Consider the following 25,877-nt stretch of genomic DNA (forward strand, 5'->3'; position numbering starts at 1 on the left):
GCAAGTTTCCTTGCTATTTAAAAAGCAAAGTCCTGGGCGCCTGGGTGGCTCAGTGGATTAAGCCAGTGCCTTCGGCTCAGGTCATGATCTCAGGGTCCTGGGATCGAGTCTCACATCGGGCTCTCTGCTCAGCGGGGAGCCTGCTTCCTCCTCTCTCTCTCTGCCTGCCTCTCTGCCTACTTGTGATCTCTCTCTGTCAAATAAATAAATAAAATCTTAAAAAAAAAATAAAAAAAAAATAAAATAAAATAAAAAGCAAAGTCCCGGGACGCCTGGGTGGCTCAGTTGGTTGAGCAGCTGCCTTCGGCTCAGGTCATGATCCCGGTGTCCTGGGATCGAGTCCCACATCGGGCTCCTTGCTCAGCAGGGAGGCCTGCTTCTCCCTCTGCCTCTGCCTGCCATTCTGTCTGCCTATGCTCGCTCCCCCCGCCCCCCGATAAATAAATAAAATCTTAAAAAAAAAAAAAAAAAAAAGCAAAGTCCAGTAATTTACCCTGGAGCTTAGGCTGCAAATTTCCTGAGGGCAGGGCCCATGTCTGCTTATTTACCATTGAGCCCGCAGCCCATCTAGAACAATGCCTGCCTCATCACAGATGCTTAATAAATATTTATTGATCAAACAATAAAACAGAATTATAAGTCAGAGGGGATCAAGGCAACAGGGTGTCCTAGGGTGGGGAAATAGAGAAATAACAATCCCTAGAAAAGTTTTCCAGGAGTCCAAATAACTTCTTTTGCCATTGGTTCTACACAGGTCTTCGGTGGGCGGGGATGTTAGCAGGTGTAGTCAGGGGTTGAGGGTTAGGATGCTGTAAGAAATAGACTGGGGCACAGAGGAACACTTCCCCTTCCCCTATCGTAATATTCCTGTATATATCTAAGTCTATCAGCTGAGGCCATGCTAGCATTTAAACTCCGGTTCTCAGACTATCTTCCTCAGCTGATCTGAGGAACTTGCTGCTGTGACACCAGCCCACTTGCTTTTCAGTCTACCAGTGCTATTCAAGGTAGAAACTTATCTAGCAGTCATCGAGGGAGACTGGCTGCTCCTCTTCTTAACCATATAGTTACTGAATCTTTTCCTACCTGTTCTTCTGAGGACTCTTGTTGTGTTTACTATAAAAAAATCCTTGAGATCAGCCTCAGAGGAGGTTTTTTCCTCTGGAAACCCAAGTCCTGTGATCTGTCAGACACAATCTCTGTAAAGTATTTAAGGCCCACAATTCTGTTCTCAAAGCAAAATCAGAGAAAGTACCAAATTTTGTTTCTCTGCATTCATTAAAGTCCATTTGGTGAGGTGGCCTTTGCCAAAATTGGAAGGAAACTTTTTCCCCCTCCTCTTGGGTAAGTCTCTGAACCTTTGCTAAGAGGGCCCACATATAAGATAATTGCTAAGGGGAGGATGCCTGCTTGGAGACAAAACAGCACTAGAGTTATTAGGGAGCTCAACCATGTGGAAGGAAGAGGAGCCTGGAAGAGCCTATGAAAGAGGCATCATAGTTACTATTAGTTTTACAAAAATATTTTGTTGGGTTATTACTCAAGCCCCCAAAATACAGGCAGGGGACTCTGTGATACAGACAAAGCAACAGTATGTTGGTAACATGATTTCATTTTTAAACGAAGGCGAGGACCAGCTATTATTTAATATAAACCAGCTATCTAACATGATCAAGGTTTAGAACTATTAAATAAGAACATGATTAAGGTTTAGAACTATTAAATAAGACCCATAGTAGTTAAAACTGTGAGTCTGAATCCACCCCCTCTTTCTTACTTATTTTCCATTAGGAAGTCCACAACGTATTTTTTCAAGCAGTAGAGATGGGCGTCCACAAGGCCTGTGTGGAAATGTATTCTAGGGTGCCTGCAAAAACAATCAGAGAGAAAGGGCTCACAATCAAGTAACATGGGTTCTATCCTATTTTTAGGTAGTAGGCATTAAAAGGTTTATAAGAGTCAAAGCCATGATCCCCCACTGATCTCCTCCTCTGTGGAGACCAAGATGGTGGATACCGGTACTGATTCTACCACAGAAAAGGTTTTCTTTTTATAGAAACCCTACCTCACACTTTATCAGGCCTTTAGGTGAACCATCAAATCACTGAGAAGTCATCTTCTTCCATCACAAACTTCTACTCACAATTCCTTTTTTTTTTTTTTTTTTTAAAGATTTATTTTAGAGAAAAAGCGGGTGTGAGAGCCCAAGCTGGGGGGAAGGGTGGAACAGGAGAATCCTGAAGCAGATTCTGAGTACAGAGCGTAACACAGGACTTGATCCGAGGACCCTAAGATTATGACCTGAGCCCAAATCAAGAGTAGGCTACTTAATCCTCACAATTCTTACAACTAACATTTTCCTGCTTTTACTCTAACTGCCCTACTTCCTGCAGGCCATATACTTCAGTCATGCTTTCCTCCAGGATTTGGCATGTATCACTCCATTTTCACAGAAGATGAGGTAAAATTCTGTGAACACTTAACTAACTCCCTACTCTTACATATTCATCAGGATTTGTCCCAGATATAGCTCCTCCAGGAAACCTTCCCTGACAATCCAAGTTTACACCCCCACAGTGCTTGGTGCCCACCTCTATCAGATAAGTTATCATCCAGTAAGTAACAGCCTACTTCTTGGCTCTTTCTCCCCGCTAGATTGGGAGTTCTCTGAGGGAGATAGCATTAGATAGCTATAAAGATAACCTTAGATAGATAGCTAAGGCTATCTTTATAGCCTTAGCACTTAGCATGATACCTGACACAGAGAATGTATTTAATAAATAGCTATTGAATAAACAAACAAATGAATGAATCTGGTCAAATTAAGGCCTCCTGCTTAGTTGCTGTCTATTTTATTTCAAGATTTTATTTATTTATTTGACAGAGATCACAAGTAGGCAGAGAGGCAGGCAGAAAGAGAAAGGGAGAGGAGGAAGCAGGCTCCCTGCTGAGCAAGAGAGCCCCATGCAGGGATCGATCCCAACACACTGGGATCCTGACCTGAGCTGAAGGCAGAGGCTTTAACCCATTGAGGCACCCAGGAGCTCCTAGATCTATTTTTTTTTTTTTTAAGATTTTATTTATTTATTTGACAGACAGAGATCACAAGTAGGCAGAGAGGCAGGCAGAAAGAGAGGGAAGCAGGCTCCGTGCTGAGCAGAGAGCCCGATGTGGTACTCGATCCCAGGACCCTGAGATCATGACCTGAGCCGAAGGCACTGGCTTAATCCACTGAGCCACCCAGGCGCCCTCCTAGATCTTTTTTAAAAAAGATTTTATTTATTTATTTGACAGAGAGAGATACAGCGAGAGAGGGAACACAAACAGGAGAAATGGGACAGGGAGAAGCAGGCCTACCCCAATGTGAGGCTTAATCCCAGGACCCTGGGACACAGAACTGGACCAGCCAAAGGCAGATGCTTAATGACCGAGCCACCCAGGAGAGCACCTCCCCCCCATTTTTAGGTTCTTGAGTACCAAGAAGTTCTTGAGGAAACAGAATTTTACAAATGTGAATGTGGTTACTTTGTGTTGCCAGGGTTTCACCTGAAGTCCATACCCTAGGGGTGCCTGGGTGGCTCAGTTGGTTAAATTGTCTATTTTGGGCTCCTTGTCATGATCCCAGGGTCCTGGGATTGAGCCCTCCACTGGGATCCTTGCTCAGTGAGAAGTCTGCTTCTCTCTCTTGCCCCCTCCTCTGTGCAAGCTCTTTCTCTCTCTCAAATAAATAAATAAAATTAAAAAAAAAAAATTAAGTCCACACCTGATAATCCTTTCCCACTTGATCTAGCCAATTTATTTTTTATTTTTATTTGTTCTAAAGATTTTGTTTATTTATTTGACAGACAGAGATCACAAGTAGGCAGAGAGGCAGGCAGAGAGAGAGGAAGGGAAGCAGGCTCCCTGCTGAGCAGAAAGCCCGATGTGGAGCTCGATTTTAGGACCCTGAGATCATCCTAAGATCATGACCCAGTCAAAAGCAGAGGCTTAACCCACTGAGCCACCCAGGTGCCACTTATCTAGCCAATTTAGAAAGTTAAACTCTCCTGTTCTGTCCCTTGGTTTATGAAGTCCTTGAATCATTCAACACACTCTACCTATATTATTTAATCCTCATAACTATGTCACAAGGTAGATATTTTATCTTATTTTTATAGCTGAGATCAACTTTTATTATACACATAGGAAAGGAGTAACTTCAGAGTTTTAATAAATAGGGTGGCTCAGTTGGTTAAGCGTGTGCCTCCTGGCTGAGGTAACGATCTTGGCCTCAGGCTGGGGCCTGCTCAGCGGGGAGTCTGCACGCCCTTTACCCCTCCCCCTGCTCTGACCTCTCTCCCTCTCAAACGAAATTTTAAAAAAGAAAAAATTTTAAAAAAGGAAAAAAAGTTTGATTACGGACGTCTGGGTGGCTCAGTCAATTAAGCGGCTGCCTTCGGCTCCGGTCATGATCCCAGGGTCTTGGGATTAAGTCCTGCACTGGGGCTCCTTGCTCTTCAGGGAGTCAGAAATCACAGACAGAGATCACAAGTAGGCAGAGAGGCAGGCATAGAGAGAGGAGGAAGCAGGCTCCCTGCTGAGCAGAGAGCCCCATGCGGGGCTCGATCCCAGGACCCTGGGACCATGACCCGAAGGCAGAGGCTTTAACCCACTGAGCCACCCAGGTGCCCCAATAAATAAAATCTTTTAAACAAAAGTTTGAATAATCATCTTCTAAACTGTTATCAATCTCTAGCATATATAATAGTAACATTCATACAGCACCTTATAATTTACAAATGTTTTTCAGCTTTTTACTTTCATCCCTTAAAGGAGGTAAAACAACAACAAAAAATTCTCCCATTTCGAAGAAACATTCCAAAAATTTAGCTTGTATATTCATGCTAGAGATTTAACTACAAATGTGGAATATAATGAAGGAACAGAGATGGCAGATTCAGAGATTTTTTTTCTTTTCTTTCAGATTAAATTTATAGTGAATGTAAACCTTGGGACTGGAGACTAATGGCATTTAAATTGTCAAAAAGGTGGTTTCCTTACTTTATTTTATAGTCTTGAATGACAACAGAAATAAGGACTGAGTTTTTAAAATTAAATTTTATTTTATTTATTTATTTTTAAAGATTTTATTTGACAGAGAGAAATCACAAGTAAGCAGAGAGGCAGGCAGAGAGAGAGAGAGAGAGGAAGCAGGCTCCCCACTGAGCAGAGAACCCGATGTGGGCTTGATCCCAGGACCCTGAGATCATTACCTGAGCCGAAGGCCGAGGCTTTAACCCACTGAGCCACCCAGGCATCCCAAAAATTTACTTTATTTTTTATTTTTCGATTTACTTATTTATTTAGAGAGAGAGAGAGCATGCAAGTGAGGGGAGAGGCAGAGGGAGAGAGTGAATCTAAAGCAGATTCCCCGCTGAGTGTGGAGTCAGACACAGGGGCTAGATCTCAGGACCCTGAAACCATGACTTGAGCCAAAATCAAGAGCTGACACCTGGGACACCTGGGTGGCTCAGCATGGGGCTCCTTGCTCAGTGGGGAGCCTGTTTCTCCCTCTGCCTGCCACTTCCCCTGCTTGTGCTCTCTTTCTCTGTGACAAAATATTAAAAAAAAAAAAAAAAAAAAAGAAGAAGAGTTGACACTTAACCAACTCAACCCCCCACGGGCCCCCCAGAAGCACAATTTTTTGAAGTTTTTAATTTTAATTCCAGTATAGTTAACATACAGTGTTATATCATTTTCAGGTGTACAATACAGTGATTCAACAATTCTATCCAGTACTCAGTGCTCCTCACAAGTGTGCTCTTTAATCCCCACCACCCATTTCACCCATCCCCTGCCCCCCAGCTCCCCTCTGGTAACCATCAGTTTGTTTACTGAAGTGTAATTTATATACCATAAAATTCACGTGTTTTGGGACGCCTGGGTGGCTCAGTTGGTTAGGCAGCTGCCTTCAGCTCAGGTCATGATCCCAGCATCCTGGGATCGAGTCCCACATCGGGCTCCTTGCTTGGCAGGGAGCCTGCTTTTCCCTCTGCCTCTGCCTGCCACTCTGTATGCCTGTGCTCACTCTCACTCCTCTCTCTCTGACAAATAAATAAAATCTTAAAAAAAAAAAAAATTCACGTGTTTTAGGTGTACAATTGAATTGTTTTTAGAAAATCTGTACAGCGATACAACTACCACCACAATCCAGTTACAGAACATTTCTATAATTCAAATAAAATCTTAACACGACAATACACCAATCAATTCCCCTTTCTCACCCTCAGTTTCAGACAATCACCGATCTGCCTTTTGTTTCTACAGATCCGCCTTTTCTCTTTTTGATTATAGCCATTCTAGTGGGTGTGAAGTGGTATTTCACTACAGTTTATTATTATTATGTTTTTTTAAAATATTTTATTTATTTATTTGACAGAGAGAGATCACAAGTAGGCAGAGGCAGAGAGAGAGAGGAGGAAGCAGGCTCCCTGCTGAGCACAGAGCCCGATGCGGGACTCGATCCCAGGACCCTGAGATCATGACCTGAGCCGAAGGCAGTGGCTTAACCCACTGAGCCACCCAGGCGCTCCCAGTTTATTATTTTTTTAAAAGATTTTTTACTTATTTATTTGGGAGACAGAAATCACAAGTAGGCAGAGAGGCAGGCAGAGAGAGAGAGAGGAGAGGAAGCAGGCTCCCTGCAGAGCAGAGAGCCTGATGGGGGGGCTCCATCCCAGGACCCTGGGATCATGACCTGAGCCGAAGGCAGAGGCTTTAACCCACTGAGCCACCCAGGCACCCTTCACTACAGTTTAAATCTGCATTTCTCTAGTGATTAATGACATTGAGAACTGTTTCATGTGCTTATTAGCCATTTGTACATATTTATTTATTTATTAAAATATTTTATTTATTTGTCAGAGAGAGAGAGAGAGAGAGCACAAGCAGGGAGAGCCGCAGGCAGAGCAGGCAGAAGGAGAAGCAGACTCTCCTACCCAACAAGGACTCAATCCCAGGACCCCAGGATCATGACCTGAGCAGAATGCAGACACTTGACTTGACTAAGCCACCCTGTACATCTTGTTTTAAAAAGACTGATTGGTTGATTGATTGATTGATTGATTTTAGAGCACAAGCTCACTTAACATTCATCAGCAGCAGGGGTGGGGGGTGAGGGTCAAGTGAGGAAGAGAGAAAATCTTAAGCCGGCTCCATGGCAAGCACAAGCCTGATATGGGGCCAGATCGCATGATCCTGAAATCACAACCTGAGCCAAAATCAAGAGTCAGAAGCTTAACCGACTGGGCCACCCATGTGCCCCTAGACTGGTTATCTTTGCTTTAAACATAATTATTTTTAAAAGTTCCTTTTTGGGAAGCCTAGGTGGCTCAGTTGGTTAAGCCTCTGCCTTTGGCTCAGGTCATGATCCTTTGGCTTCAAAGGCAGAGGCTTAACCGACTGAACTACCAGGTGCTCCTGCAGCAGTCTTTTCTTATTATCCCAGATTTTGTATAATGAAAATCTCTGTCACCAAATCAAGTATGGTATTTCATGACTATAAGGATGATAATCACTAGCAGAAGGATGGAGAGAAGAATTAAATCCTAACGGGATTTAAATCCTAAAGGAAAATCCTAACGGGATTCTTTTAGCTTTGTAATATTTTTTTGCATGCTATCAATAATTTTATTTGCTTGATTCTGAAAATGCTTAATTTCATCATTTCTAGGTGCAAATCTTGGTCCAGATGATCCCCTGAGGAAAAAGTCCTCTTCTTCATCTGAATCATCTTCCAAAAGATTTCTCTTTTCACTTTGCACAGAACCAGTGACATCATCATCATTTAGGTGATGCTTGAACTTGGGAGGCATACTTTCTACTCGATGAGTATTCTTCTGTTTCCTGGCAGAGTAAGTATTCACCACCTGGTCCTCTGGGGAGCTCTGGGCAGTTCTTCAGGGTGGGAAGGGGAAGGAGTGGGAAGGGCAGAAGAAAGCAAGGAAGGGAGACAGTGGGAGCAGACCTGGTGCCCACTCCACAGCAGCTATGTGCCTCATCATTACAGTTTATTTAAAAAAAAAATTTTTTTTTTTAAGATTTTATTTATTTGTCAGAGAGAGAGAGAAAGAGAAAGATCACAAGTAGGCCAACAGGCAGGCAGAGGCAGAGGGAGAAGCAGGTTCCCCGCCGAGTAAGGAGCCCGATGTGGGACTCGATCCCAGGACGCTGGGATCATGACCTGAGCCGAAGGCAGCCACTTAACCTAAACTGAGCCACCCAGGCGCCCCTAATCATTATAGTTTAAAAGAAACCAGAGACCAAGGTTGCTCAGAAGTAGCTATCTATAATTCTACCTATAATTCTAATAAGACAGATTTTGGGGCAAGCACCTGTTGGATGGGTACCTGGTAGCTATTTTATAGGAAGGCACTCACTTCCCAGATCACCCCAAATGCCTGATCTTGGTGGCACTGTAAGTGGTCATCATGTGTGCACAGGGAGTTCCAAACCAAAGGTCTGCCTGCAGCAGAGTGGCTATGACACCGTTGGGGCTCAGGCCCCAACTAGGAAAAGCAGTTGTGTTGATGTTAAAGCCCTAGACTCAAAGTAGCAGCAGACAGGGACTTCCAGAGCTGGAAGAGTTCTTTAGAGTTCTAAGGACTGCTCCTCATTGTACGGATAGAAAAACAAAAGGAAATTATTTTTGTCTATGTTAAAAGCAATCCATTCACTCCTCTAGGTGACAGTCTCTAGCCTACATTCACTGAATACCTACCATGTGCGAAACATTTGGGATACAGCACTGAATAAAATGGACATGAAAGCTGCATGAAGTGTACAGTGTAATTAGGCTAAGTGTACAACAAATGAATGGCAAGCACAGAATGCGACAGAAGTGTGTAATAAGGGACCTTGCCCAGGCTGGGAAATGATGTAAACTTACCTTGAAGCTCAGATGTATGTGAAGGACGAACAGGAGTTAGCCAGGTGAAAGGGGTGGAGAAACTGAGATGGGAACTCTGGCAGAGAAAACAGTAGGTACCAAGACTTGAGGCAGACTGGTGAGTGTGAGGAACTAAAGGTGCTCCGTACTGATAAAGCACACAAAACAGGATGGGGAGAGGCACAAGAAATGGCTATGGAGGTGTGAGCCACATTAAGGATTTTGATCTTTATTCTAAAGGAAGGAGTCTCAGGTGTCTGGCTGGCTCAGTTGGTAGAGCATGTGAATACTGATTTTGCAGTTTTCAGCTCAAGGCCCCCATTGGGCACAGAACTTACTTAAAAATAAATAAATAAAGGAAGCAGGTTTCAGGTTACATGTACAGATAAAGGCAGAGGTATATAACACAGAATCATCTCCTATGTGTCTAGCATATGCAGTATCTTGAGACTATGGACAATTTATATTCTGTAATCATACCACTGACTTAATAGTGAACTTAATCAAAGTTAAAAGGTAGTTTGGTGGAGCGCTGGGCTGAAAGGGTTCCAACTTTCATTTTGCCACTAAAAAGGGCACAATCCTTCTTCATGCCAATCTCCTTGTTAGCATTGGACTTCATTGTTCCAAAGTTTTGTAGAGGTGTGTCAGGAAACTATGGAAACCTGAGTCAGAATAACCCCATGTTCTACATTTTATGTCTTAGGGTTCTACACAGGATTTCACTTAAAGACAAAGTTTCACTGCCTCAAGAGAACGTTGGAGAACAACTGCAATTTTTTTTTTTTATAATTTTTTTTTTAAGATTTTATTTATTTATTTGAGAGAGAGACAGTGAGAGAGAGCATGAGCGAGGAGAAGGTCAGAGAGCAGAGAAGGTCAGAGAGCGAAGCAGACTCCCCATGGAGCTGGGAGCCTGATGCGGGACTCGATCCCAGGACTCTGGGATCATGACCTGAGCCGAAGGCAGTCGTCCAACCAACTGAGCCACCCAAGCATCCCGAACAACTGCAATTTTTAATCTTAGATAATATATTCACGAATTTTATTCAACAAACATGGAGATCGATCATTATTACCTACCCACTACAGAATTATTAGAATGACTAGAAATTACTCAAAGTACATTGCATAGTCCTTGTCAGACATTAGGCACTCGTTAATTGACAACTATTGTTGTTAATATCATGGGCCAAGTACTGTGCTTGGTAAACAGGGACAGAGTTGAAGCAAACAGATGTCGCCCTTAGGAGATCACAATCTAGTAGGGAAGACTATATGTTTTTTTTTGTTTGTTTGTTTTTAATTTTTTTTATTTGACAGAGAGAAATCACAAGTAGATGGAGAGGCAGGCAGAGAGAGAGAGAGAGGGAAGCAGGCTCCCCGCTGAGCAGAGAGCCCGATGCGGGACTCGATCCCAGGACCCTGAGATCATGACCCGAGCCGAAGGCAGCGGCTTAACCCACTGAGCCACCCAGGCGCCCCGGGAAGACTATATGTTAAAAAACATTTCCTAGTATAATGTGGTCTCTGTAATAACGTAGGGAGCTGGTATAGCAGAGGATGCAATGAGCTAAGACAATGGAACATGATAAGGTTTCACAGAAATGGAGAAAGCTGGAGATTGTCTCTGAAAGATGAGGAGAAACTTATTGGGCAGGCAAAGTAGGAAAAAGATATTTTAATTGAAGGGCTAGTGACAACAAACGCAAAGAGGTATGAAAAAAAATTCCAGGACCAATGATAAAGGTTCAGGCTGAAGAGACAGCCAGAGGTCTGATCCTGAAAGCCTTCTATGATACTTTTGTGTCATATGAAAGCATGTGGATTGGTGTACCTGGGAAGCTCAGTCGGGTAAGCATCTGACTCTTGATTTCAGTTCAGGTCCTGAACTGAATTGTGAGTTCAAGCCCCATGTTTAAAAAAGAAAAAGGATTTGGATTTTCTTTCTTTTTCTTAAAAAAGATTTTATTTATTTATTTGACAGACAGAGAGAGCATGAGGTGGGAGGAGGTCAGAGGGATAAGCAGACTCCTTGCTGAGCAGGGAGCCTGATGCAGGACTTGATCCTGGGACTCTGGGACCATGACCTGAGCCGAAAGCAATCGCTTAACCAACTGAGCCACCCAGACGCCCTGGTTTTATTTCTTAGGTGATAGAAAACTATGGAAAGTTATGGTTTTATGGAAATACATACACGCAGCATATTGGCTTTGTCTGTATTACCTAAGCTGGGCTGGAATCAGATTATGTAAAATTCTCTTCTCTGAATGGTTCTCAGTAGTGAATGCCACAGAGATATTTTATGTGACCTTTCAAAGGCAGAAGGAAAGCTACAGGCACATTTGTAATGTTCTAAAGGTCAACAGATGGTGCTACATACTGTGGCAACTTGTTTGTGACATCACGGATATGCTAGACACCTAGTAGGTACGGAACAATATCCAGACTTACAGATCCTCCAGAACCTATCAGATATCTTCCTTCAGCTTCTCTTGAGTCCTGAGCCAAGGACTGTGTAGTTGTGTGGTGAAGGAAGCCAGTTTTCCCCGCAGGTCACCCACAGCAACAAGACTGAAGGTGGTGAGAAATAGATGCGGGTTCCAGTCTGTCCTTGTGGGTCCCTGTTTGCTCTTGCTCTTGCGTACAACCGCTCTCCTTTCTGACTGCGTCTGGCTGACTCACAGCAATCTTAACTCTGAACACTAGACACAGAAGCAATAGCATGCATACACTGCTCTACCAGTTTCCACAATTAAATAATAAATCCTCATTCTAGATCTTTCATGGGAGTTCTGATTCTCTGACTGATATAAAAATTGCTATCAGAACTGGTCCTGGAGAGGGGTGCCTGGCTGGCTCAGGTGGTAGAGCATGCGATTCTTGATCTCAGGGTTGAGAGTTTGAGCCCCACACTAGGCACAGACCCTAGTTAAAAAAATAAATATCAAAAAGAAGTGGTCCTGGAAGAACAGAATATTAAGGATGGGTTTGTGAGTTGATTCTGTATTACCTACAATTAGTTCTCTAATTTGGTTAGGTTTATTTATTTAGTTAGTTATTTTTGAAAAATATTTTATTTATTCATTTGTGTATGAGAGAGAGACGGGGGAGAGAGAGCATGTGTGAGCACAAGCAGGGGGGAGCTGCAGGCTGAAGGAGAAGCGGGTGCTCTGATGAGCAAGGAGCCCCATGTGGGACTTGATCCCAGGACCCTGGGGTCATGACCTGAGCTGAAGGCAGACACTTAATCAATTGAGCCACCCAGGCATCTCATTTTAACTTATTTTTTATTTATTAAGTAGTCTCAACTCCCAACATGGGGCTCAAACTCATGACTCTGAGATCAGGAGTAGTCACATGCTCTACCGAATGAGCCAAACAGGCACACTGATTAGGGTTAAAGGTCTTTCAACTGATTGGATGACTCCTACCCAGGTTAACCAGAATAGTCTCCCTCACTTAAAATCAAGAGATTTTAACTTACCACTTATAAAAATAACTATCACATAGACCAATGTCTAATGTTAACATAGGAGTCATCAAAGCCTTCCTAGACAGGATCACAAGGCCACCCACCCTCCCTATCGTCCCAGCCCAGAATGCTGGAACCTGGTGAGGTCTGGAGTGTGACCCTTCCCAAGATGTGCTCTAGACAGCAAACTGCATAGCCCTGCTGACAAAGGGCTCCTACTTAAAGACAAGCCCAGGAAAGAGAGTTGTCTCTCCAGTTATTCTTCTAAGCTGCCTGATCCATTATGTCTGAAGAATTTAATAAACAAAGATTTAAACCCTCTATAGAAACTGGGTGAAAGCTGACATACTAATTTGCACTCCACTCAGTCCCCCTGACCTGGCTAATATGACCTTTTGACAGGTCTGTCTTGCAGTCCTCAGTTCTTCCAGGACACAAAGCGGAATTCCTACTGGCTTCAGATCCAATCTCAAGCTGGTTATGTACATGGCCAGAGGCAAGAGACCAGTTAAGGATCACTCGGGGGTTCATTTCTCAAAGCTTGGTTCCAGCTTTTGCATGACTAGAGTTATAACAAATTTAAAAGTTATTACAAGCCAGCCTGCTCAGGTACTTCCCCACCCTTTGAGGTTCAATAGTTAAGTAAAAAAATTTCTCTGGAGTGACAGATAGGCAGGGGCGCCTGGGTGGTTCAGTCAGTTGGGCATCTACCTTTGGATTGGGTCATGATCCCAGGGTCCTGGGATCGAGCCCCACAGCGGGTTCTCTGCTTGGTGGGAGTCTGCTTCTCCCTCAGCCTGCCACTATCCCTGCTTGTTTTTTTCTGTCAAGTAAGTAAGTAAAATCTTAAAAAAAAATTAATAATCTAGTAATCACTACTCTTTGTAAACTTTTAAAGACTTCCCTTTGCCTCTTTAAATGCTTTCACATCATATTCTATGCTTCAGAGACACTAAGTGACCTAGTTATTTTGCTTTCCTTTCTCTGCGCCTTTGCTCATGTAGTTCCTTCTGGAGTGACTGCCTTTACCTATGTATATCTACTACTCCTAAAATATATAAATCCTTAAAGCTCCAGCCTCAAATGTCATTTTCTTCTTAAAATTTTTCCTGATTCTCCTACTCTAGAGAGTTTTTTTTTTTTTCTAAATACAAAATTTCATCAGAAAAATCTCTGACAATACTAATGTTTCTATATGGTGTGTAACTATCACCTCTTTCAGGGAGGAGGATGTGAGACTAGATCATATGAGCATAATGTCCAGAACAGTCCCTTAAAAGGCAGTCATGAAATAATACTTATTGAATGTTCTAAAAGAGTATACATTCTGATGAGTCTACTGACTCAAAAGAATGTTGGGAGACTTCAGGAAAAAGTCCTGATGAGTTTGGGTGTACTTCAGAATATACCCAATAGGTCCAGGGGAGCTGGTGAGCTTAGGTGCCTAACAGGGAATGGGAAGATAGGCAAAAATGGGATGGACTACTAAGTAAGACAGCTAGTCCCACTAGCTGACAGGGTAGGTCTCTGACAGGGTAGCAGCTGAGGATCTCCTTCTCTTAACCTAGCTCTCACAGAGCAGCTACAGAGACAGACTGGATGGACCCTTAAAGGCTGCCTTACATGAAAAATTGCTTGTATAACTTTAAAGCATCTCAGTTTTTCCAAAATTAAAATATCCTTTTTCCAAACCTCCCTTCTCCTCCCTTCAGTCCTTTCTCTCTCTTATCTTTCACAGCCAAATTTTTGTTTTGAAATGTATTTATTTGACAGACAGAGATCACAAGTAGTCAGAGAGGAAGGCAGAGAGACAGAGGAGGAAGCAGGCTGCCCACTGAGCAGAGAGCCCGATGCGGGGCTTGATCCCAGGACCTGGGCTGAAGGCAGAGGCTTCAACCCACTGGGCCACCCAGGCGCCCCATCACAGTCAAATTTCTCAAAAGCATTGTTCAATGTGCTATTACCATTTCATCATCTTCCACTCTACCCACTTCAATAAGGTTACTAATGGCTTCCATTTTAGCAAAACCCAGTGATCTCTCTTAAGTTATTACCTCAAAGTTATTATCTCACTCTCAACACTAGACACAGAAGCAATAGCACGCATTCACTGCTCTACCAGTTTCCACAATTAAATAATAAGTTCTTATTCTATGTATCAACATTACTGTTACTTTTTCCCTCTGGCTCCTGTAATGTTATATTCTCTTGGGTTTTCCTTTTTTTTTTTTTTCCTCTCTCTGCTCTAAGTTTCCTTTGGAAGGTCATGATCTTCTCTCTAGCTGGCCTAAGCTTGTTCCTAATTCTCTTTTCTCTTCCTAAGTGATTTCATCTTTGTCTCTGTCATCAGTCACCACCTATACATCAATGACTAAAACTTTTTATGTTAGGCGTCATCTTATCCTTTGAATATATAAAAACTTCTTACTGAAACATTTTCCTGAATATCATGAAAGCACCTCGAATTCAGCATAACCCAAACTGAACTTTGGATCTCACCTCTACAAACTGAGTGCTCCATCTCATTATCTATTCTGTGGCTCAAACCAGAAATGTGTCATTCCTGACACTTTTCTGCATCTTGGCCCCAAGGTTCAATCATGCACAAACACCAAGTTCTCAGTTTTTATCTGCTAAGTCCTTCTCTAATTTATCCACTTTTCTCCATTTCTACCATCAATACCCTAGTTCAAACTACCATTATTTCTCACCTGGATTACTACAATACCCTCCCTTATCTGGTTTCTCTATATTCTCTTACCAAATGCCAATTCATTCTTCACACTACATCCAAAGTTATCTTTTCAAAAGGCAAATCTGATCATGCCATTGTCCTACTTAAAACCTTTTGGTAGTTAGGACTATAGTAGATCATTTTCAAAAATGGTCATAATTATTCCCTTCCATACTCACATCCCTTTGCAAAGTGACTGCAGCAACTCCCATCAAGAGAGAGAGTTTAGGGCGCCTGGGTGGTTCAGTGGGTTAAGCCGCTGCCTTCAGCTCAGGTCATGATCTCAGGGTCCTGGGATCAAGTCCCGCATCGGGCTCTCTGCTCAGCAGGGAGCCTGCTTCCCTCTCTCTCTCTGTCTGTCTACTTGTGATCTCTGTCAAATAAATAAATAAAATCTAAAAAAAAAAAAAAAAGAGAGAGAGAGAGAGAGAGTTTATTTTCCCATGCCATGAATCCGGGCTGGACTTGTGACTGCTTTGGTCAAAACAATGTGTTAGGAATGATGCTGTTTCAGCCCTTTCTCCCATACACAAAATTAAAGGGTCTCACTCAATTTTGCTCATAAAAATTCCATGTCAAAACACCTTCAGGGCGCCTGGGTGGCTCAGTGGGTTAAGCCGCTGCCTTCAGCTCAGGTCATGATCTCAGGGTCCTGGGATCGAGTCCCGCGTCGGGCTCTCTGCTCAGCAGGGAGCCCGTTTTCTCCTCTCTCTCTCTCTGCCTACTTGTGATCTCTCTCTGTCAAATAAATAAATAAAATCTTAAAAAAAAAAAAACACCTTCAAACACAACTTGACACTCTGGATCTATTAATGTCCTCTTCCAACAAATTCATTGGTTCTTACTGTATGTTAGGCTATGTATTAGATACTAGGGTTACAAAGACAAAATACAATCATTGTCTTCATATAACTCATAGTCCAAAGTAATAAAGGGTTATAGACATTATTTAAAAATCTCTACAGTATATAGGAGACCACAAAGGAAAAAGAGTCAGTTTGGCCTAGTGCAAAGAGGGTCAGGAGAAGCTTCATAGAGAAGTAATATAGAACTTAGTCTTGAAAGAGCGGGTATTTCACCAGGTAGAGAAGGGTAACTGGCTGAAGGAATGCTAGGAATGATGAAAACAAAGGAACAGAGGTGTGAATAAGAATGTAGAATTCAGGGAACTACAAGCAACTCTCCATTATAGGGCAGAGTGTTGGGTAGGGTTGTAATGGCTAAAAGGAGTATACATGGTTGGATGACAAAGGCCCTTTAGGAATTTGTGCCTTATTTTATAAGCTCTGTGTTTACAGGTATAGAGGGAAAGTAGTAATAGAAAGCAAAGTCGAAAATTTGGGAGAGTGCTAGAAAAACTCATAGAGCAAGGTTCCAAGGGAAACAGAGTAGAATGGGGTGAAAGGCATAAGTGACTGAACCAGGAAACTTCTTCCTCTAAGGCTGGAGAAAAGAAAGTGAACGTGGGTCTAAGTAAAGATAAAATTATGGGTAGGGGTAGGTAGTAGGCTCGGGAAATCAGTATCTGTTAGCCAGGATTTTCTCTCAGGAGGAGGAGGAGGAGGCAAGTACTTTTCTAAGACAGAAAGGTGGTGATGGTTGAGAGTAACTGCTAAGAGAAGTGGAAGGGTTGGTCCAGGAGAAGTGTAAAAATGCAGAGTGGTTTTTAAGGGTTCAGCTAAGATTGGAACCATGAATTTACAGTGAGGCCAATTTACAACACTGCATAGTATTTTTCCTGAAGACCTGAATGAAACAGATGTAGGAACAGACAAAACAGAGAGTTATGAGGGCAGATATAGCAAAAGGACAGTGAGTGAGCATATGGAGGGAAATGCCTAAAGTTGCACACCACAGGATCTAGACTAGATAAAGGAGGAAATGAGGGAGAGGAGGAAAAAGAGAAAGAGGGAGGGAGGGAGGGAATAGAGGAACTGAAAGATATAGAGACTGAAATGAAGGAAACAGATTTCCAGGTGAAGACGGCAGAATAAACACAGGCATTGAGTCCTAGTCCTTTTTTTTTTTTTTTTCTTTAAGGATTTTAAAAATTTGTTTACTTAGAGAGAGAGAGCATGAGTGGCAGGGAGGGGCAGAGGGAGAGGCAGAAAGGAGACTCCCCACTGATCCGGGAGACAGCCAATGTGGGATGTGGGATATAGGGCATAGGGCTTGGGGCTTACTCCCAGAATCCCAGGATCCCAGAATCCCAAGATCTCAGGATCATGACCTGAGCTGAAGGCAGATGCTTCACCAACTGAACTACACAGGGACTCAAGCTTTACTCCTTTCGAAAGCTCATTAAAGTGACTGTAAAGGGTTTCTGTTGTTGTCCTCATTGTTTTTTGAAAGGAATAAACTCCAAGGACAAAGATTAGGAGACGTGAATATAGTGAAACACTCTGGAAGCTGGAAAGCAGAAGGATGGCAGTGGCAGATTCAGCACATCTAAGGAAAGCTGAATCCCAAGCCAGCCATAAGGAAAGCTGCGGAGAAAGCTGATTTGTACTGCAGAAGCCCTGAAATGGTCAGGAACTGACAGCACTGCTTTTACCCACCGAGAAAGGAGCCTGGAATATTTTTCTCTGAAGCCCGTAGTCAGTCCAAAAGAAAAGGCTTAAGGTTGCAGACATAAGGGTTCTTTTACAAATAACCTATCTATATCACTTTATAGAAGTGAAAGTTAAAAGTACAAAGGAGGGGGTACCTGGGTGGCTCAGTGGGTTAAGCCCCTGCTTTCAGCTCAGGTCATGATCTCAGAGTCCTGGTCCGGCTCCCTGCTCAGCGGGAAGCCTGCTTCTCCCCCTTTCTCTGCCTGCCTCTCTGCCCACTTGTGATCTCTCTTTCTCTCTGCCAAATAAATAAATAAAAACTTAAAAAAACCAAAAAACAGTACAAAGGAGTAAGACAAAGAGTCGCAGTGCCTAGGCTGGTCAAGATACCTTGGGAAAGTTTCCTGATTCTGATGTCCACAAGTCCCTCTGCAACCCTCTCCACAAAAAGCTCCAAATTAGAGAAGTACTTTAGGAATTATGACTGGCTAGTAGTGTTGGGGATACCAATTTGGATACATAGTATTTCAAGACGTTCCATACCTTTGGGAAAATAATCAAGAGCATAAACCTATTTCTCATTATCTGGAGTCCCAGAAATACAGATCTGGCCATGCATGATCGTTGAGATTTTGAAGTCCTTTTCTTCCCAGAGATAAATGTCTAAACTTAAACAAGATGAATGTGTAAACATTTTATTCCATTTAAAAGATATCCTTTAGAAGCTTGCTTTAATATTATCATTACCCTTCCAGTAAAAAACCTTGACTAATACTCAAAACAACATAACACTGGAGAAAAGCTACATGACTTTCTTATTAAATATTTGGCACAAACACCTTTTACTTATGAATTATTAAAAACACATGTCTTTCAGAAATAAAACAGGAATTTTAGAGCTTGGGGGGTGTCTTTAAAGAAAAACTAAGCCAATTTCAGTTAGAGAAACTGAGGTTTAGAGAAGCAAAGTTACTTGCTCAATATTATATAGCTGGTTTGTCTCAAAACTAAATTCCAAAACCTCTAGACTTTTAATTTTCAGTGCATGTTCTTTCTACCAGCAACATTCTCTTCAACTAAGAGAGTGTTGTGCTGTAGATTAGTTAGGCATCAACTAATGCCTAAATCATGAATGCATCAATCTGACATGTCGGAAAGGTGTTGCATTGTCTTCAAATCCACTGAGGCTGCAGAATCTGGGGCCACTGGAGCGAAGTTACCAGTATTGTCTGATGACTAAACAGCTTGCTGGGAGACTGTCGTGTACCTGACTACAGGGATAGCAGGAGTCCTACTTCAGCATATTTCTTATAATATTTCCCTTTTCAGTACCAAATATGCCCTAGGTTCTCAAAACAGAACACTCTCTTTGCAATCAGGGAAACACTTCCTCCTCTCTCAGAAAGGGAGAAAACAAGAGATGTACATTCCATTCCATTATCATTGTTTCTTTCTCCCAAGAGCAGTATGAAAAGTTAGAAAACTTTAAAATAAGAGGTTTCAGGCTCTCTTATATACACAAAAGTCTTTTCCAAGATAAGTTTGGGGTCTGTCCAATAGGAACCACCCCTGCCTTTGGAAATTCAGTTAAAAGAAAAAAAAAAAAAAAGGAAGTATCATATTCTCGTATTCAAAAGTGCTTGAAAATCTGAATTTAATTAGTTTTTACCCACCATCTCTGAGGCCAGGAAGAGCACAATACCCTAGAGGGTCATAGGAATGGGGGCAAGAACATTTTTACTGCTCATTTATCTAGCCAGCTGCCCTATTATAACTACAAACTAAAGATCCTGAATCACTGGAGTGTTGATTACAAGTTAGAAGTTAGAAGAACGGAGGGAAAAAATCTGCCAACAACCAAAAAAAATAAATAAATAAAATAAAATAAAAAATAAAAAACCAAAACCACCCCACCAAATCTGCCAACCCACCCCCCAAAACCAACCAAAAGTGTTCTTGAAAACTAGTGTTAATGACCCCAGTGCTTACCCAAGGTCCCCAACTTAGCAGCTATGAGGGAAAAATAGATTGCCATCTGCTCTTCATTTTCACCTTACCTCTGGCTACTTCCTTCTTTGCTCCTATATTATGCCCAAACCTTGTTCTCCGTTGGCTGAGACCACTAGGATGAGGCATTTACTAACAGTCCACCATATGGAGCCATCAGCTAATTCTTAGGGAGGTGAAGAGAAAGCAGGGGACAGTCTCCGCCTTCTAGTTGTAATTACAAAAACATATGACTAGCTTCTAAGAACTTAACGTCTTAGCCTGCCAACTCTAATATAGAGCAAAGCATAAACTTTAGTGCTTGATGGATGCGTAGATGAGTCAGGTCCCTAGTTTCACATCATAATAGATAATCACAGTTCTTTCTGCATTCCAAAGGATACAATCCCTTGACTCTTTGGAGCCTTGAGAATTTAGCAATGCAAGACTGTGATAACTTTTTAGGTCTTATACCTTAAATCTACCCTGCATACTGCTGTCAGATTATCTTTCCAGAATCCTGAATTTGTATCATTTCCCTTCACAAAAAGTCTTTAATAATTCCCCAGTGTTCAAGGCCCTCTGTTATCATACCGATGTAACTTCTCAGCCTTATCTCCTGGTATTCCCCAACCAGGGTCCTCAATTTGGGTCAGACTGTACTTAAAGAAATCCTGCACACCCTGTTTCATAGGATTCTCCTAACACAGGATCCAGCTTCCTATGTCCCTTTCCGTACCTGATCTATATCCATCTTTCAGGTCCAAATCATTCTCTTAGATTTTTCTGACCACTTTAGCCCCTAGGGATTGCTACCTCCTCTAAGTTCTTAGAACCCTGGTGCCATAACTGTTCAGTATCTGATCTAGTTTGTTATTGTTTGCTAACCTTTTTTTAAAAAAGATTTTTAGAGAAAGAATGCGCATGTGCTCCTGAATGGGGGTGAGGTGTAGAGAGAGAATCCGGCTGAGCGTGGAGCCCACTGACACAGAGCCTGATCTCATCACCCATGATCATGACCTGAGCTGAAACCAAGAACCCGATGCTCAACTGCTCAACTGAGCCACCCGGACACCCCTGTTTATTAGCCTTTTTTTTTTTTTTTTTTAAAGATTTTATTTATTTATTTGACAGAGAGAAATCACAAGTAGATGGAGAGGCAGGCAGAGAGAGAGAGAGGGAAGCAGGCTCTCTGCTGAGCAGAGAGCCCGATGCGGGACTCGATCCCAGGACTCTGAGATCATGACCTGAGCCAAAGGCAGCGGCTTAACCCACTGAGCCACCCAGGTGCCCGTTTATTAGCCTTTTATATGCATAATCTTACCTTCCACCAAGGTGAATGAATTCTTTGAGATTGTCTCCTGTCTCCAGGATTCCCTTAAATACTAAAACAGTGATTTGACCAGAGGAGGAAACTCGATAAACATTCATCAGTTGAAAAATGTGTTCATGAAAAATAGAAAGGATGAGCTAATGGAAAAGGCCCAGCTCTGTCCCTAATTAGATAAAGGATATGAAACAAAGCCTTCTTCTTCTGGCTTTCAGCATCGTTATCTGAAATATAGGTGACTGGACTAAATGACATTTTAGCTGTGGCAGGCTACAATGTGATCTTACAACCAAGATCATATTTTCAATGCATTAAGAGATATTGTTTAATTGTATCTTATGGTGATCTTTTCTAAAATACAAAGAACCCCCTCTGTTTCCTCAAAACTTAATTTTGAAAAATGAACTTAGAAAAAAAAAATCCATAACAAACCCCTTCTTTTTTTTAAAGAAAGAATTTCAGATTCAGTCAGCTATATCTTGACTAAGAAATAAGCTGTCTTAACAAGGTACCATCATAGCTATTCTTTATAGAGAAAAAAAGACCTCCAGTGGGCCTGGCAGATTACAGCCTGCCAGTTGGATGGCACTGATGTCTGTTTTTGTAGATAAAGTATTACTGGAACACAGCCACGCTCATTTGATACATATCTTAGGATGCTTTTGTGTCACAACAGCAGAGCTGAAGAAATGTTAACACCATATGGTCTGCAAAGTCTAAAATATTTACAATTTGCCCTTACAGAAAAAGTCTGCCAATCCTTGTTTTATACTCAACATTCATCACAAAGTGCCAAAGCCCTAGATTACAGACCCTTAATCACAATTGGTTACTAGGTGATTTCTCGCTCATTTGTTCAACAAATATTAATTGGAATTTTCAATTTCTTTTTTTTTTTTAAGATTTTATTTATTTATTTATTTGACAGAGAGAGAGAGAGAGCGAGAGAGCGAGAGAGCAAACCAAGCAGAGGGAGTGACAGAGGGACAAGCAGTCTTCCTGTGGAACAGGGAGCCTGATGTGGGGCTCGATTCCAGGACCCTGGGACCATGACCCAAGCTGAAGGTAGAAGCTTAAGGATGGAGCCACCCAAGCGCCCCTAGAATTCTTTTTTTTTTTTTTTAAAGATTTTATTTATTTGTCAGAGAGAGAGGGAGCGAGAGCGAGCATAGGCAGACAGAGTGGAAGGCAGAGTCAGAGGGAGAAGCAGGCTCCCTGCAGAGCAAGGAGCCCGATGTGGGACTCGATCCCAGGACGCTGGGATCATAACCTGAGCCGAAGGCAGCTGCTTAACCAACTGAGCCACCCAGGCGTCCCGCGCCCCTAGAATTCTTAATAAATTCTAAAGGTTGAATGTGAGCTGGCAAGGGAGGATACCATCCAGGAACCACTTTGCACCTATTTTTCTCACACAGAACTGCATACCACAAAGAGTAAATTTTACTGTATATAAATGACACCTCAATGAACTGAACTTGAAAAAATTAGGTTCTAGATCATTAGAAACAATCTAAATATCTAGCACTGGGTATGTTTAGATAAATGATGGTATATGTATATACTATTCATATGATAGATAATTATAAAGCTATTGAGAACCATGTTAAAAAACTAAGAGGATTGTGATAAGATAATGGCCCCTCAAAGATGTCCACTTTGGAACCTGTGAATGTATTACCTCATATGGCAAAAGAGACTTTGCAGGCACAATTAAGTTCAAAGTTCTTGAGATGGATAGGTTAGCCTAGATAATCCTGGTAGGCCCAATATAATTACCAGGGTATTTATGAGAGGAAGACAAATAGTTGACTACTTTATTTTTTTAAGATTTTATTTATTTATTTGAGAGAGTACACATATGGGTATGGGGGAGGAGAAGAGGGGAAGCAAGAAGCAGACAACATCCCTCCCTTTCCCCCAGCAGAGAGCCCAATGCAGGGCTTAATCCCAGGACCATGAGATCATGGTCCATAACCAACTGAGCCACCCAGGTACCCCACTGACTAAGTTCCTTTTAACTATTATGTCCAGAATCATCTAGCCCTGAGTGCTCAAATGCCAGCCACATCACTGGGTCTGACTGCAACACCACCAATCTAGTGGGCTACCATTTGACTATTCTAGGGTTTATTTGGTTCTGCAAACATGTCTACAGTGTTGGACAGATGCTGCCTACACGAGCCGGAGCCTTCTGCTTGAGGTATGGCTATGGCCTGCAGCCCCTAAAGAATGAGAATCAGCTCTAAGCAGAAGTTTCAGGGGTTTGATTCACTTTCATAATTCTCCTATTTATTTCTGGGGTGCTGGAAAATTCCTTTAGATGCTGACGGAATGCCTATCCCTTTATCAAATATTTATGGAAAGGAGAGCAGCGCTATTGGACCACAGACTGGTAAGTTGAACAGGAGTGGGTTTTGAATGCTGGTACACTACCATCATCCAAGAAGCTTTTTAAAAATGCTTGTCCTGGGGGTGCCGGGTGGCTCAATGGGTTAAGCTCTCCCTTCGACTCAGGTCATGATCTCGGGGTCCTGAGACCAAGCCCTGTATCAGGCTCTCTGCTCAGCGGGGAGCCTGTTTCCTCCTCTTTCTCTGCCTGCCTCTCTGCCTACTTGTGATTTCTGTCTGTCAAATAAATAAATAAAATCTTTAAAAAAAAATGCTCGTCCTGGGGCTCCTGGGTGGCTCAGTGGGTTAAGCCTCTGCCTTCAGCTCAGCTCATCATCTCAGGGTCCTGGGATCGAGCCCCGCATCAGGCTCTCTGCTCCGCAAGGAGCCTGCTTCCCCCTCTCTCTGCCTGCCTCTTTGCCTACTTGTTATCTCTCTCTGTCAAATAAATAAGTAAAATCTTAAAAAAAATAAAAATAAAAATGCCTGTCCTCTGCCAGACCAATTAAGTAAGACTCTCTAGAGGTGGGTCTCAGCCATTAACATTTTTAAAAATGCTCCTCGGTTGAGAAAGATTGGTCTTGTGAGAAGAGCAGACAAAAAAATCAGTGCTTACTATAGTGAAGTTGGAAAGACTGATTGAAAGGATATATATTTTTTGGTACATCCTCAGTCATAAGTTATAAGAGGCATGCATATTATTAGATAATATTCATCACAGTTTTTATACATGCAGAGGCCACTGCATCAGGTTTCCTTCCTGAGAAAGAAAACAATTTAATAATCCAGGCAGTTTAATTTTACAATTGCAAAACGATCATCGCAAGGGTGAGAAAATTTGCTTTACCAGGTGATAGCAAATCACAGGGAAAACCATTATTGGGGGGCGCCTGGGTGGCTCAGTGGTTTAAAGCCTCTGCCTTCGGCTCAGGTCATGATCCCAGGGTCTGGGAATTGAGCCCCGCATTGGGCTCTCTGCTCGGCGGGGAGCCTGCTTCCTTTCCTCTCTCTGCCTCTCTGCCTCCCTGTGATTTCTGTCTGTCAAAATAAATAAAATCTTAAAAACAAACAAACATAAAAAACCATTATTGTGTGTTGAAGGTTGGATTCTCAAGAAGTGAGCTGAGACAGTATTTGGGAGGTAAGATGTTTATTAGGGATCAATTCCTATGAAAGGAAGAGGAGGAAGCAAGACTGGGCAGAGGCAAACTGAACTGAGATGCAGGTTCTTCAAAGCCCCAGGCCAACGGGGCAGGGAGTTCAGGAGCAAGTACTGCCTATCAGAGTGACTGGGCCTTTACGCCCATCCTTCATTTAGTCTTGGGATGCAGGCTGCCCACAGCAAGGGTATGACCTTGGGCAATGTGGCTTTTAAAGATGAGGGAGATCCTGAAGATAACAACTAGAGGCTGTGTGCTAACTACACTCCTTGCAGATGAGCAGCAAATCCTTCTTTGTAGGGGTACCTGGGCATTTTACCTCTATGTCTATCACATACACTATAACAATGAATACTATGGGTCAAGGGGCAGTTCCTTTTCTCAATAATTCATTCTAACCCAGGCCTCTCTCCTGTGAAACACAAGAAAGAAAATTATGAGACTGTTACCAATGTTTAAACAACAAAAACCTTACAAGTTTAGTAAGACCATAGGATGACCACCTATTTCCTTCGTTTCTAACTGAGCTGACAGTTTGTCCAAGATCTTAGCAAAGGCATCCAGCTAAGACAGGATGTATCCCACATATACAGCCACATGACTTTCCCTACTTCCAAGATACGCAGGGAGCAAACTAAGACAGAAAGGAAAGGAACTGTGCCATATAAGTACATTATTTTTTTCCCTCCAAGATGTCTTTCAACTTCATTGTTTCTGAAAGACTCCTGATCCAATGCCTAGAGATTGAGAATTTTACTGGTCATCTATAGTTATATAACAAATTACTTCAAACTCAGAGGCTTAAAATATCAAATTATTATCTCAGTGTTTGGAATCAGGGAGTGGTTTCATGGTTCTGACTCAGGTTCTCTTAAGAGGCTACAGTCAAGCTGCTGGCCAAGGGCTGCAGTCAACTCGAGGCTGACTGGAGGAGAAGCCGCTTTCAACATGGCTGCTGACAAGTCTCAGATTATCTGCTTCCAAGCTCACTAATGTGGTTGCTGGCAGTTCCTCACCACATGGGTTTCTTCATAACCTGCCTGAATGTTAGCTGTCAAGAAGTTATTTTTTTCCCCCCAAGGAGGGCTCATAGATGCCATATTTGTGAGCCCCTTCATGTTTGAGAATGTCTTCCTGACGCCTTTATATTTATTTATCTTTTAAAAAAGATTTCGTTTATTTCAGAGAGAGAGCATGCACGTGTGCTTCTGGTCAAATTTTCTTAGAACACACAATACTCTTAAAATTTGTTGGAGATTCTTTTAAAAATATTTTATTTACTGAGAGAAAGAGAGGAGTTAGAGAGAGCATGAGTGGGGGAGAGGC

The 25,877-nt window shown here is 42.3% G+C and overlaps 1 protein-coding gene across 3 annotated transcripts in view; it reads right to left on the reverse strand.

Annotated features, from left to right (window-relative positions):
• The window catches only part of EIF2B3 (eukaryotic translation initiation factor 2B subunit gamma), a 129,503-nt gene that overhangs the window by 45,924 nt on the left and 57,702 nt on the right, over positions 1-25,877 (reverse strand). For 2 of the 3 annotated variants that reach the window (XM_082750076.1, XM_082750075.1), the window contains exon 6: positions 1,778-1,867. In XM_082750076.1, the coding sequence (XP_082606202.1) occupies positions 1,778-1,867 (90 nt within the window). Of the gene's footprint in view, positions 1-1,777; positions 1,868-19,744; positions 19,878-25,877 lie in introns of those variants that run through there. The other variant, XM_082750077.1, reaches the window with a different exon arrangement.

Source organism: Mustela nivalis (assembly GCF_964662115.1).
Source record: "Mustela nivalis genome assembly, contig: HAP1_SCAFFOLD_670, whole genome shotgun sequence".
NCBI classification, from domain to species: Eukaryota; Metazoa; Chordata; class Mammalia; order Carnivora; family Mustelidae; genus Mustela; species Mustela nivalis.